At 39.0% G+C, this 13,780-nt stretch overlaps 1 protein-coding gene across 1 annotated transcript; it reads right to left on the minus strand.

Annotated features, from left to right (window-relative positions):
- Window positions 1-140: 140 nt before the first annotated feature.
- Window positions 141-12,706, minus strand: lrrc74b (leucine rich repeat containing 74B). Its single transcript, XM_070834509.1, is given in 10 exon segments — window positions 141-456; window positions 552-647; window positions 1,760-1,838; window positions 2,325-2,440; window positions 3,284-3,393; window positions 6,979-7,185; window positions 8,402-8,534; window positions 10,688-10,819; window positions 11,479-11,670; window positions 12,545-12,706. Coding segments are annotated over 10 exon segments (1,344 nt in total). The 3' UTR covers window positions 141-339.
- Between the last annotated feature and the right edge of the window lie 1,074 nt (window positions 12,707-13,780).

Genomic DNA, 13,780 nt, shown 5'->3' on the forward strand with positions numbered 1-13,780 from the left:
TATCTGTATGCCTTCACTCAGTGACTTCAACTCTATACAGTATTTCAAGCACAAACATGCATGCAGCATATGTACTTTTCCTTTTGAAAAATGAACAAACTATTTTGGAATCGTCTTTATTTTCAATTGATTGGGTATTTAACATATTTTGTTTGAACTAAATACATTTCATTCAGTGGAATATTCTCTCGTGGCTGTTTAAAAAAGATGCACCCATCCTTCGGTTCATCTGTTGATGAAAACGTCCACAGGGCTTTGACAAGACTCCTTCCATTTTTTTCTGGCATAAAAGTACAGCAATTACACTTTCTTTTTACACGGTTTACACAAAACCACTTTTCAAGCTTTAGCTTTTCTGAATGTGCCAATTCTGCCCCCGTGATTTACTGTAAGCGCAGCGAATATTTCTTTCACTGCCGTATACAAATCTTCAAAATCCTGGTTCACTGTGATGTCCTAGAGAGAGTGATACACAGAGGAGCGGGTGAATATGTTTAAAAAGGAGAAGATTGACAGAAAGTCTCATAGAGGTGGAATATGTGACGATTTACCGAAAAGTCTAATGTCTCCATGGCTGAATCTGGGTTTTCCTGTACAGACTTAAGGATCCCATAGCACCCAATGTTCTGGATAGGGTTTCTACCCATCTGGCCAAAGACAAACATGAGAAATGTGAGAATATGGAAATAATGCCTAGGATGAGAATCTTTTCCGTTTTTATGGTGTTTTAAAATCAATCCTCCCCCCTTGAGCAGCCTCAAAACAATCTTTCTTTTGAATGTAGCCATTTGTAAAGGAATAGTCCGGCATTTGGGGAATCACACTTACTGGCTTTATGGTGAAAAGTTAGATGAAAAGCTAAAAAGTTAAATATAAAGCTACAGCCAGCAGTGATTAAGCTTAGCATATCACAAAGACATGAAACAGGGAAACAGTTAGCTTAGGTCTGTCCATTGGTAACAAAATGCCACCAACAGCAGCTCTGAAGCTCACAAATAACACCTTATATCTCCTTTGTTTAGTGTAAAAATGACAATTCACTGATTTTCGATTATGTGCCAGACTTTTTCTTGGCTGGGTAGAGTAACTTCCTGGAGTTTTGGTTGCTGGGCAACTAGTCACAGCCAAGAAATAGTTAATTAGTGAGCTTTGGATGTGTTGGTGGGTGGATTTTGGAACTGTTGAACAGAACCAGGCTAGCTGTTTCCCCTTGTTTCCAGTCTTTATGCTAAGCTACACTAACTAGCTGCTAGCCGGAGCTTCATATTTACAGAAACAAAAAAGAAAGTTTTTTTCCCTTGAAAATGTTGAACTATTCCTTTAAGAACTGACCAGCAGCTACAGCTCTGTGTAAGGTAACTTGTTCTTTCCAAATCAAATAAACCAAAGGAGTCATTTGCTGTCAATAAAAAAGCTAATTATAGTGTGTCTTTCAATTTTGAAACTTTTATCTGACAATCAAAAAATTAAATCTTGAACTGCCTAATTTAATTTCATAGTAAGCTTTCAAACTCTATTTTCAGTGATCGATTCATGTGATCGAATGCTCAGCCTGTAACTCAAATTTAGTGTCTTAGTCTCCACCATAACTTCTTTTCAATCACTAACTTTTTTCAAATAGTTAATATGAGTATCTGAGTGCTCTGCCTGGGCGCTGAAATTAAAACAAAGTACAGTGATCCATTTACTCATCCCATTTTATCCACTGATACCCCCCATTGCTTTTGAAGTTTGAACCAATCTCTTTTCAACAGCTTACATTCAGGGATTTGATTGTCTTGTTTACTTTGAGGCCCATGGCAAGGCGAATGGCTCCTTCAGGGGGTATTCGGTTGTTACTGTGGCGAGAAACAAATGCAGAAAAGAAACAAAAAAATGAAAAATGTGTGTTGGAGTGTGAGGGAAGCAATCATGAAGTGTTATTTTTTTAATAGCATTATTCATCCATGTAGCACAAATGTTGGGAAATTTGTGAGGCAAGCGTTGTTTTTTGCTTGTGAAGTTAAACGAGAGGCAGAAGAAACTGAGTTACTTGAATTTAGTTTGCGGTAGCAGACTCACTTTGGGAGAAAAGGTGACCGTCATTTAAGATTTATTTGTAAAACATACAAATCTGGGAGAGCAATTTGGGACCTCTCTGGGAGTCTCATAAAGTGTACTTTGTGTTAGTTTTGCCTCACAGTTAGTACCAAACAAGGCAAAACATGTTATTGTCTTTGTGATTCATGGAAGAATGATCTAAACTGAAGTCACAACCTCTGCCCCTTTTAACTCAGTTACTGTACAATCTGATTATCAGATACCAAGATAACAGAGTCTCATACCTCACATTCAGCTCCTCCAAAATGTTGTTCTCTTTGAGAGCTTCTCCTAAAGCAATGGCTCCTTCCTTACCAAAGCCATTGAATGACAGATCCACAGTTCTGAGGAAAATGTTTCCCTAAAGGACAGAAAAGAATGTATGTAATAAGAGTTCAAATGCAATAACAAGTAAAAATTCATATCAACCAACCACCTTCATTGTAAGAGAGCAGAACTATAGATCCTGGAGAAATCAAGACCTGAATCAATCAAACCTGTCTGATCAGGGTTCCCTTGACCATCTTGGTCATTAAGACAGGGAAAGAAAAATTGTGGCTGCACTGTCTCTCCTGCTGTGAGACACTTAATGAATGCCAGAGCAGGGGGCTGGTTCACAAAACAGCATAAGCGAGTTAGCCAGGTTATGATATACTGTACAGTATCGTCCTCATGAATCATATTATTACGTGACATTCAATTTTTCTTCTTCTTTTCTGCAAATCAACCGAAACCAAAGTATCAAAACAATATCACCAGAATATGTCCTGTTGTTGTTTTTGCAATCACTTTACTTTATTTCTTATCTTGCTCTTGGAAATCCTCTGTGTCTTGTCCAAAATTTTCAGGATAGCCAATTGGCCATTTTAAACTGTGTGTTAATCTGCTCTGATCCAAGCCGCAAATGTTGGCATACCCGGCTAACTAGGTTCTACCTACAGAGGATCAGGCACTGGCTTTTGGCCATGCACTATATGGCTGACACTTGATTTATGCACAGCTTCAAATCTAAAAAGTGTTTTTCAATCTGACATATGCTGTGTTCCAAATTTGACTTGATTCTATATTTGATGGCTTCAAATGACATTAGTTAAAATTGTCCTGGCCTAACCATATTGCAGGTCTTGTATTACAGATCTTCTTTTGTCTTGCATGACTTCAAAAACTAATATAGTGTTCAAACATCTATTTCCAGGTGTATTACCCCGAGGCCATTGGCCAACATCACAGCTCCTCTCCCTTGAATACAGTTCCAGGCCAGACTCAGTGATCTCAACCCGGTGTTCTCCGACAGACAGTGTCCCAGGTTTTGCCCTTAGGATATTGAAAAATTATGACAGTATGAATCCATTAAAGTTACATTATTTAATTATAAAACCAAGAAAATGTTTCGTATCCTCTGTATATTTTGATGACTTGTTCAAAGCTAATATAAATCATTGTCATCAGTCAGATTGTGAGAGTCGATGACTATTCACACACAGACTGGTGTAGGAAAGAAATGGCAGATGACAGATATGTCAGACATTTCAGTGCAAGGGAAGCATAATCATGTACTTTATTATAACCAAACAGTCATTTCTTTGGGAGCAACTGATCTCATCTCCCGTAGATTCCACTGAGATGTTGTGATTGTGTGTTTCATGGCCTAAAACCACCAGTGAGTGAGGGTTGTGGAGGCACAGATCCCTAAACAGGAAGCTCCCCATCATCATCTCACCCACTTTACCACAAGGATAAGAAAGTGCATGGTACTCAGTGGGTCATAATCAGATACTCTACTACTGTGCTTGGTTGAAAAAGCAATAACACCATAGCATGAATGTCAGCATGTTTGGTGTACTTTCTCTCAGGGACCTACTATATGGAAGAGTGCACTTAAAATGAATGAGGAAGTTCTTTGATATTTCTACAGAGGAGAAAATAGAATTGAATATGTGGGGATGAATCATAGCGGCATGCAAGGCAATGAGACATGGTGGTGCTCCCTTTCCCGCAGACTGATTTATTTTCAATTACCTACATCAGATGCTTCTCGATGGACCATTCTTCCACAAGGTGCCTGTCACAAAGCTCATCCACATCGTAATTGAGAGAGGTTTTAATGAGGGCAAAATGATCTTGACCTTTGAATGCCACAGTCTGCTGCTGCCTGCCTGTCCTTTGACTGCTCAGAGATAAGGCTGCACCATTATGGCAAGCTTTTACTTGTTTGATGAGAATAGGTTTTCAAAAATCTAACAGATAAGAGTGATCGCAAGAAGTCATGATAATAAATCAATCTGCACTATTTACAGTATTTCAATTTACAAGGCTTCACTGTCATGTTTGATTATCATTTGATAAGGCAGAATAGAGGACTTTGTGTACACTTATAGTATACAGCTGCTTTCAACAACTACTTTGTAGTTTTAAAATGGGCCATGATTTATGTACGAACAAAAGGATGTGAATATTAAAAGATGCTAATCTGAAATTTACAATTTTACTATTATTTGACAGCCATCTTGGATAAATGGAAAGTTTATGAATTGTGGCAGAGTGATCTGAGATTGAATGCAGAATTCTGTGATAAAGAGAAAAGAGGCTATGGAAATGATTTCATTCAGTCTAATTCATAATGTATGGCCAAAATGGCTTTAATGGCTTGGTCAGAGGTCCACTACCCTCCTATAAGCAAAAATAAAAAATACATAACTCTTCCCAAACTAAACCAAACTTAATGCTGCAGCGTATAGTGATCATTCAGACAACAGCATGCTTCCAAATTTTTCACAACAGTCTCAGGGTTAACTAACTCTAACCCTAACCCTGAGTCATGACCTCAACCCCTCCCAACCATTTTGTGAACTGTAATGCCGACTGTGAGCCAGGCCTCATCACAGGCCAACTGTTCACATGCTTAGTTCAGCTGTACATATACTTTTGGCCATACAGTGTTAATGCCAGAATACATTTTGATTGACATATCCCAAATTAAACTGAAGATTGAAAAGAAAACTGTCTACACGTATCGAGAGAGACAGCTCTGTTCAAAGAAACTGGACTCATTGACATCTCATTCCTCACATGTCTTTAAAATAATATTCCCAAAGGTTCTCATTCCTCCCACAATCCAAAGACATGCACATTAGGTTAATTGGTAACTCTAAATTGCCCGTAGGTGTGAGTGTGAGAGTGAGTGGTTGGCTGTCTGTCTGTCTGTATGTGGCCCTGCGATTGGCTGGTGACCAGTTCAGGGTGTACCCCGCCTTTCGCCCGAAGTCAGCTGGGATAGGCTCCAGCTCCCCCCGCGACCCTGACGGATAAGCGGTATAGAAAATGGATGGGTGGATGGTTCTCATATAAATAAGTATCTGTTGACTCAATATCTACGGTTATCACTGGAGATCAGTGGGGATATTCCTACGGAAAAATAAGCAGCATAGTGATGTGTTTTCCATCACCCAGCACTGCTTGTAGAGGGTAGGCAGAGCTAACACAACAGACTTGCTCGTAGAATCCAACCAATTCTTCTGCTCACTTGAGTGTGAAGCACAGTATTGTATTTTTCCAATCTCTGTTGTGAGTAAACCAACTGTCATATGACTGATGTCACACAGGCGACACTGTTGTCTCTGGGAACACAGCCACAGAGCCACCTCTGCTGATGACTGTGATAGGGTCCTAAATTTCTTTGTGGACAATCAGAAACAGAATCAGAATCAGATCAATGATGTCAGATCAAATTTCAATCTTTGAGTTTCTCACCCAGATGAGTCTACCTGCCCTGTTCTGCTGTTTGAATTCAAGCCTATTCCCATTCAAGACTGCCCTGCTGACACAATTTCCACTCAACCAAACTTTCTTTCACCTCAAAAATGTTTGAAAAAGTTGTCACTCACCAACTTCTCCAACTACTTGAGGGACCCAATATCTTTCAATAATTTCAATTTGGCTTCCATCAAAAATATAGCACTGAAGCAATACTCCATAGTAACAAATTATATTCTTAAGCAGGCAGATAAAGGTGAATATTCCATCTCAGTTTGACTTGATGTATCCTCTGGATTTGACACCATAGGTCATGCCATCTTAATTGACCTCTGAAATGGGTTGTTACTGCTTAAAGATAGACATCTCAATGTTCATAATGATAACTATGTAACTTCCTCTTCTCCTCTCTTAAGTGGGGTCCCTCAAGGATCAATCCTTGGACCTATTTTGTTTTTATATGTTACCTCTGGGCCATCTGCTAAACTTTCTGTGATATTTTTTTTTTTACCATTGCTATGCTGATAGGATCAGTCTTCGCCTTTCAATCAGATCTGCTGAATTGTTGGTTTGTTTTAAACGGCACCTGAAAACTCATTTCTATAGGTTAGCCTTTTCATGAACCCTCTCTATTCTCTATTGTCTTGCTTATTTTGGTCATGTGCTTATGTCTGTATTATACTTTTGCATGTGTGTATTTGTGTGCATTTTTTTTTGTACTACATTACGCAAGAATGTTTGTATACTTGCACTGGTGTATTTGTATTTTATCCTATATGTGAAGCACTTTGTAATTGTTTTTTTTAAAGTGCTAAACAAATAAAGTATTATTATTATTATTATCATTTTTAAGTGAGGTCCAAAAACACACATGCAATTGCCAATTATCACCATAAGTGCTGCCAAAAAAAATACATTTTTGAGATTGTAATTTTAATTTCCTTTTATTTATTAATATCATTTCTGGGTCCTGAAGTTCAGTTATCTGGTGCTGCTAATGGAGAATATGCAAAAATATGTATCTCTAGTGTAAACCTTTAAAGCAACTTCACAGAAATGGGGGCCCTGGGTGCTATTTTATATCTTTGAAAGGCCAAAGTCTCTCAGAAAATATAAAAACTTTATGATGTACTACTGCTGTGGTACCTGCACTCTCTCCTAGAGCATTGGAGCTGAGGTCAAGGTGCTGTAGCTTGGTGTTGGTGATCAGTGCTGGACCGAAATCTTCAGCAGACTGGTCTGTGAAATGGTTTCCTGACAGATTGAGGCTCACCAGGGTGCTGTTCTCTTTAAGCATACCAGCTATGGCTCTGGCCCCATAATCTCCAAGCTTGTTGCCGGATAGGTCCAACTCTGGGATTGACACACAAACACACAGGTCAGAGGTCATGTATGGCGGAGAGAGCCCAGTGAGAAGAACATACTGTAAGCTGATGTATCTCCCATAACAAAAATGGTCCAAAGAAAATTCAAAAGATGTTTTTAAAGTTTTATGCTGTACAAGAATTGTTGAAAGTTTGCTTCTTGTCTTTATTACAGTTTGATTTGGTAGCGTGACTACAGTTTAAGATTAATAGTCAAAACTGTTTTTTTCAGTTTAAAGTTTGGCACCATCAACGGGCGTTATAATTCTCCAACACAACTTTTTGAAGAAATGCCCTTTGGCTAGAGAACTTAATTCTTCTTCATCATTGTTGGTTTTGAGTTGAATGTTTTGTCAACCTTTGGATAGATTACCATAAAATGTGGCAGACATTTCCACCCCACTTCCAGGATCAACCCTTATCTCTTTCCAAATGCCATCATCAGCTCAAAACTTTAACTTCTCCACAAGTACAGTTATACTTTGCGCAAAGTACAAAATAGCAAATGTTAGCATGCTAACACACTGAACTAACACGATGAACAAGGTAAACATTGTACCTGCTAAACATCAGCATGTTAGCATCATTACTGTGAGCATGTTAGCACTCTGACAGATATCATTAGGTTAAGGCACTGTTGCTAATATGGCTTTAATCTTAATAATTATTGGAGTTTGACCTCACTATATTATTGGTGTTTGGTTGTCGTCAATTCTCTCTTGTTCATTTTTTTTCGTAGAACAAAAGACAACTTTTGTTGTAATGGCATTGACATTAACCCATCTCAAACCTTTCAAACATCTAATTTGTTGAGTAAGCTCATTTAAAATCATCTGTTGCCTAATGTCTTCAGCAGCATCAGAACAATATACATTGTTAACCAATCTGTTATAGTGTATTTCCATAAAATTTGATAACCCCTAAAGGTTTAATAGTGGTAACAAAGGATGTAAAAATGATTCCAGCCGAAGAAGTCATCCTCCACAGATCCACCCATAGGTTCCTGAACTGCACATGTCAAGACTGACATTTAACAAATATTAAACAGGGACCCCAGATGTTAAATCGCGTGCTGCGGCATATAATTGGATTGTGAGTAGCATGCAAGTGGGAGTGGGGATGGCACTTTTGCTAGAAAAAGGTGAGATAGAGTGATGGAAAAGAAAGAGAAGATGTGTACATGCTTGAGTACCCAGTAAAACTACCTGTAATGTAACAATTTTCCTTTAACATCTGGGCTATAGCAGCTCCACCCATTCCTTCCATCCAATTATCTCGCAGGTTCAGCTTCAGTATTGAAGTGTTGGTTACCAGGGGAACTGCCAGTGCTTTGGTGCCCTGCAAACACACAACCAAGCACACCGCTCAAAGTGAAATTCTTGTTTGTTCACTGCAGTACATTTTCTTATCTGTATTTCATTTAAAAGAGTAGATGTATTGATGCAGGTGGGCAGAGAGACGGAAAAAGAGAGAGAAGGAGAGGGAGAGAGAGACAGAAAGGAATATTAAACCTGTGTGAGACAAATGAAGCAGAAGGGAGCTGTGTGGAGGCGTGGGTCAGAAATGAAGCTCACAGAACATGAAAATTATAGTTTCTAGCACGGCTAATGAGAAAGTTGAGTGCATGAAGCCTTATGTTAACTTGATCTTGAAAAAAAGGAGGGCAAATCAAAAGATAGTGCGTTTAAATTCATGCAGAGTATCTTTCTTTAAGATTCGAGGAGCCTATTAATCAGCAAGACACTAAATAAATAACCTTTGGCCGCTGCAAGTTTCTTTACTTCTACTCTTTGTGATTGACAGGTGAAGACTTATTTAAAAGCCAATTTAATCAGTCTGAATGATGTTACTGAAGCCGAATCCTCGGGAAATGGCTGGTTAAGGAATGGATTTACTTTTACAACTTTCATTTACAGCGTTACGGACCAGTAGGAGCCTGTGAAAATGTCAAACTGTATTGCCAAGAGCTCCTGGCAATACATTTTCACATTTGCAGAGGATGTACTTTTCCTTCAGTCAGAGATGTACAACCACAGAGCACTTTTACATTGATTAACTGTTCAATGACATATAATTGTTATCGACTTGTAGGGTAAAATGAGGCTATATACGTTTAATAAGTGCTAAAACCTACAACATATACATCTTTAATTCTTTTTACAGTGATGCATTTCCTTTTTGGGCTAAACTTGCCAAAAGCATTTTTGATTATGTCTTTGTAGATATTTTATGTCTGCATAATATGTCTATTATGTCTTTGTAGATGTAGATCACATTGTCTACTGCACAACTACATAATTAAGATACTTCAAAAGGGCTAAAAATTAAATGCATTTGCTGTCAGTTAGGATAATAAATAAGAATCTTTGTTTCTCCATCCAGAGGTAATTAAAATTTGGATCTGCACAATAAGCTCTCTTTGAGTATAAATCAATACCAGCAGCCTCCCTTCTCTTCAAAAAGACAAAGGACCCCGCCCCTACTTGGTGGGATCTATATAATGGACTACATTTATGCAATTGTGTAATTATATCAAGTGTGCTGCAAAGTTATGGACATGCATTTATCTATTTCCTGTGAGAGGACTGAAAACTCACTTAACCGAGTGCTCCCCATTTTCGTGATCAGTGCAGACCCCCTGGAGGGTAATGTGACTTTGAATTAATGAGTCATTCACTGAGCAAAGGTCTGGGCTGATCTGAAATAGTGTTACAGTGACAAAGGAGTTCAAATATTTTAAGTGTTTTATAAGAAGAGTACCAGCTCACACATACCTAGCAGTTACAGAGCAACATTATTTGAAATTGTGTTTCTGGCGAGCTGTTGTACGCATACGTATAAATATCTGGCTGTTTAGCTAATAAACACTCTACTTTTTCCGTCAGCTATTTGCCAGATATGCTATTTGCTGATGAGCAGGTAGTGTACAGGGGTATGTAGAGCTTTTCCACTGAAAACAGCTGCCTGCTCCAGCTGAAAATTATGCTATGAGATCAGTGAGAGTGAACCAAAACAGTAAAATTCAAACTCGCTGTAAAGCTCCGTAAAGCTGAGGCGACCCCTTTCACATCATCGCTTTGCTTTCACACTGTCATTTGACGTATTGATGTATATTTATAAAATATTGATTATAGCTGCTTTAAAGACATATAACTCAATTGGTACAATTAATTTTTAATAAATAACTAATACAGGCAAATCATAAATGAATATAAGATGATGTACCCCACTTAAAATGTAATCCCGTATGTTAATGTGATACATTTAACTATGATCATCAATGCACACTATACACTAGGCACATACTGACAAAAATAATGTTAAATATTAATGCCACAATATGTTATCTTCCAAATAAGCAGTCACTCAATGAACGAATGAATTGGCCACAGATGGCAGCTCAGTGGCTACTTATGGACACGAGCCCTGAAATATGCAGGTGTTTGTGTATGTGTGTCTTTGTGTGTGCGTGTGACATATGATTGAAGTACCTGAGGCCCCAGACCACGATGCATCATGGACAACTCGCTATCATGCATGTGCTGCAGGAAGTAAGAGGCAGGTACCACCTGTAACGCTTCACACGCTTCCATGTAACACGTCTGCCCCGTCGGGTCATATCCCTCCTCCTTATCTGCAGCAAGAATAAAGACACTAGTTTTACAGCCTGTCTGAATTGTTCGCTATCAATACCGCTTTGAAAAATGTGAGATGTGGCACTTTTCCCCCGGAGGAGGACGTTTTGAGTGTGATATTGAAAAGTCCCTCATGGCTGGTTTCGTCCTGTCAGGGGAGCTCATTCATACCAGATGGTTTTCACTTCTGGTGAAAAGGAAGCCTGACACAAAGACTGAGATGAAATCATTAAGATGCAGAACAGGGCTCCACATGTGTGGGCAGGCGCGTGTAGGAGTTTCTGTTTTGTTTTGCTTTTTTTTTTTTTTTTTTTCTTTTCTGAAATCATTTCAAGTTTGAGAAGATGGAAAGGCAGAAAGGGAAAAGATTTACAGATGGTGTGACAGGCGGACTTTGTCTTATCAGTGCATGTTGCGATCAATATCAAGATTAAGTCTCACTATTAAAACACTTTGTGCTGTTGGAGCCTCATATAGATTATTATTTCAGACAGAAAATGAAATAGTTAATTTCAACGATGATATGACTCACATTACCAAACCACTTCACCACTTTTTTTTTTTTTAAGAGGGAACATTGCGCCCTTTATCATAAGATGTAATAACGTTTCCACCCTGTTTATCTCCCTTTTCAATCGAAAATCAACCTTCTCAATACCTCCAGGCTCCAAATCTGTGTCATAGTCCTCATCAGAGATCACACACTCCTCTCCTTCCAGCTCCTCCTTTTCATTCCCTTCATCCTCCTCCTCCTCTTCCTCTTCACCCTCTCTTTCACCTCCGTCTAGCACTCTCCCATCAGGGCTTGAGCATTGGTCCTTTGGCCCACTCACGTCGACCTCTGTCCGGCTCACTCTCTGCTGGGCGGAGAATGACAAAGTGAGACATCGTGATGCCTCAAAGCTGGCTGTTGTTGGCAGCCTGAGTGAAAAGATCTGATAGATTTACAGCCAGGAGGATAAAACTGATACCTACATTTTGAACGACCCAAATGGTCCATCAATGTGGATGGACCATTTTAACTTGTCTCTTTAAGCGTGTATGCCTCTGTCCCTGCAGTCTTTGTAACTACTTCCCTTTCCTCCTACTCCTTTCTTCCCACCTCCTTTTAACATCTTGTTCAAACAGCCTCTGGTTGTTTTACCTATTGTTCACTCCCTTTATTTCTGGGCCAGCCATGCCCTATATTGTTATTTCCAGGACATAATAAGCTACTTGAAATATCATTATTTTGCATGTGAGTGGCACTGCACATGTTCTAAGGCACTTTGGTTACATCTGAAAGGGTTATAGTATTTGAAAATATACTGCTTTTATATTCTATTTCTCACACTTATCATTGCGTATGCAGCCTGTGATTAGACAACATAAAAGTGTAATTAAAACAGACTTTCAGGTTGACAGTGCAGAATGCCCTCTGTTAAATTAATTCATGCAAGTACAGAGGTCAAAAGAGTGATCCATAAAAAGGAAATAGCAGGTCTTTTGATGGTATTTTTGAGCCTGTATTTCCTTGCCCTGGGCAAGGATAGAGCTCAGACCTTCCAAGAGATGGTGTTGTGGTTATACATCTATTTCTAAAGCCTAATGCAGTCTATCAGATCTATAACGAGCTATAAATCCCCACCAAAAGTCCCTCTTCTGTGTCTTATTCAACCTCAGGCTTCATAAAAACATGCCTCTCAGCAGTCCTATATGTCTCCATTTGCCTACCTGGTTGCTCACACTTTCCTTGCTCAAGAGTTTGCAGACTTGGCTGGACGGTCAGCTTCCTACCTCCCCCAGCTGTAGCTTCTCACTTTCTCTTTCTGCGTCATCGTCTTCCAGCACAGAAGGCAGCAGCGTCTCCTTGGCCAACTTTTTCCCATGAACCATGACTTCAACACTGAGTAATGGTGATGTTGATACTGAGAAAGATATATTTTGCTACCTTTATGTACTTTCTGATTTTGCTTGTTTGTTTTAAGACAAGAAAAAAAAAATCTGTGCTGTGGGGGAAATCACTGCACTGCATTTGACCAGCCGGTAGTGCGGTATGTGATCATGCAGCCTATCATGCTCTACAGGAGGGTCAAACACTTTGGGCTAATTAGAAAGGCCGCTGCTCCTCCACATGACAGCCAATCACCAATCAGAGCCCTTGTGTAAAGTTTGGATGGCTGGTTTTGTTGATATGTTGCCATGGCGCTGTAAGGGATCTCTGTATTTGGAGTCCCGACTCTCTGAGCCATGACGACCAGCACTTACAGAGGCAGGAAGGGAAGGGGAAGCAAATGGCTTGTTTGTTGTAACTCTGTTTTTGAGGGGAAAAAAACCTCTGTACAAACATCTAATCTTGACCTTCAAGTTGAAATGCTTTGACCTTAAACAAGTGCTACTGCAGGAATAAACCTTTCCAGTCTGGCATCTGTCTTATATAAACACAAAAAAAACAAACCAAGCAAACGTGTTGACATATTCTGTAAATGTTTCTCTTTATTTGTAAGTAAATGCAAAGTCCTCGCAGTTGATGCATTAAAATGGAATATCCTCAATCAATTACACAACAAAGGTCATTATAGCAGAGGCTGATTGGGTCAGAGTTGTTCATAGCAGCAGCAATATGCAAACACAGAAAAAGAAACCTCCCAAGAATGTTTTTACCACCCAAAGCCCTGCAAGAAAGGCCTGACAACCTCACAATACAGTCTCACTGACTGACACAGTGCTGGTAAATAGAGCTTTTTTAAATATGAACAGGAGACAGAAGATCACCATGCATTTCTTTAATGCTGCTGTTTTATCCTCATACCTAAAGGATATGAGAGACACCACAGAATATGCCTTTTTTGTACTTTTTAAATCAAGCAGAATCATAGTGCTCATTTACATAATCAAAATACATTCTTAGAAAAGATCGAAGTGGTATATTGTATACTTTTTCTTTGAATATATATATATATATATTTA

Source organism: Pempheris klunzingeri, chromosome 7 (assembly GCF_042242105.1).
Source record: "Pempheris klunzingeri isolate RE-2024b chromosome 7, fPemKlu1.hap1, whole genome shotgun sequence".
Taxonomy (NCBI): domain Eukaryota; kingdom Metazoa; phylum Chordata; class Actinopteri; order Acropomatiformes; family Pempheridae; genus Pempheris; species Pempheris klunzingeri.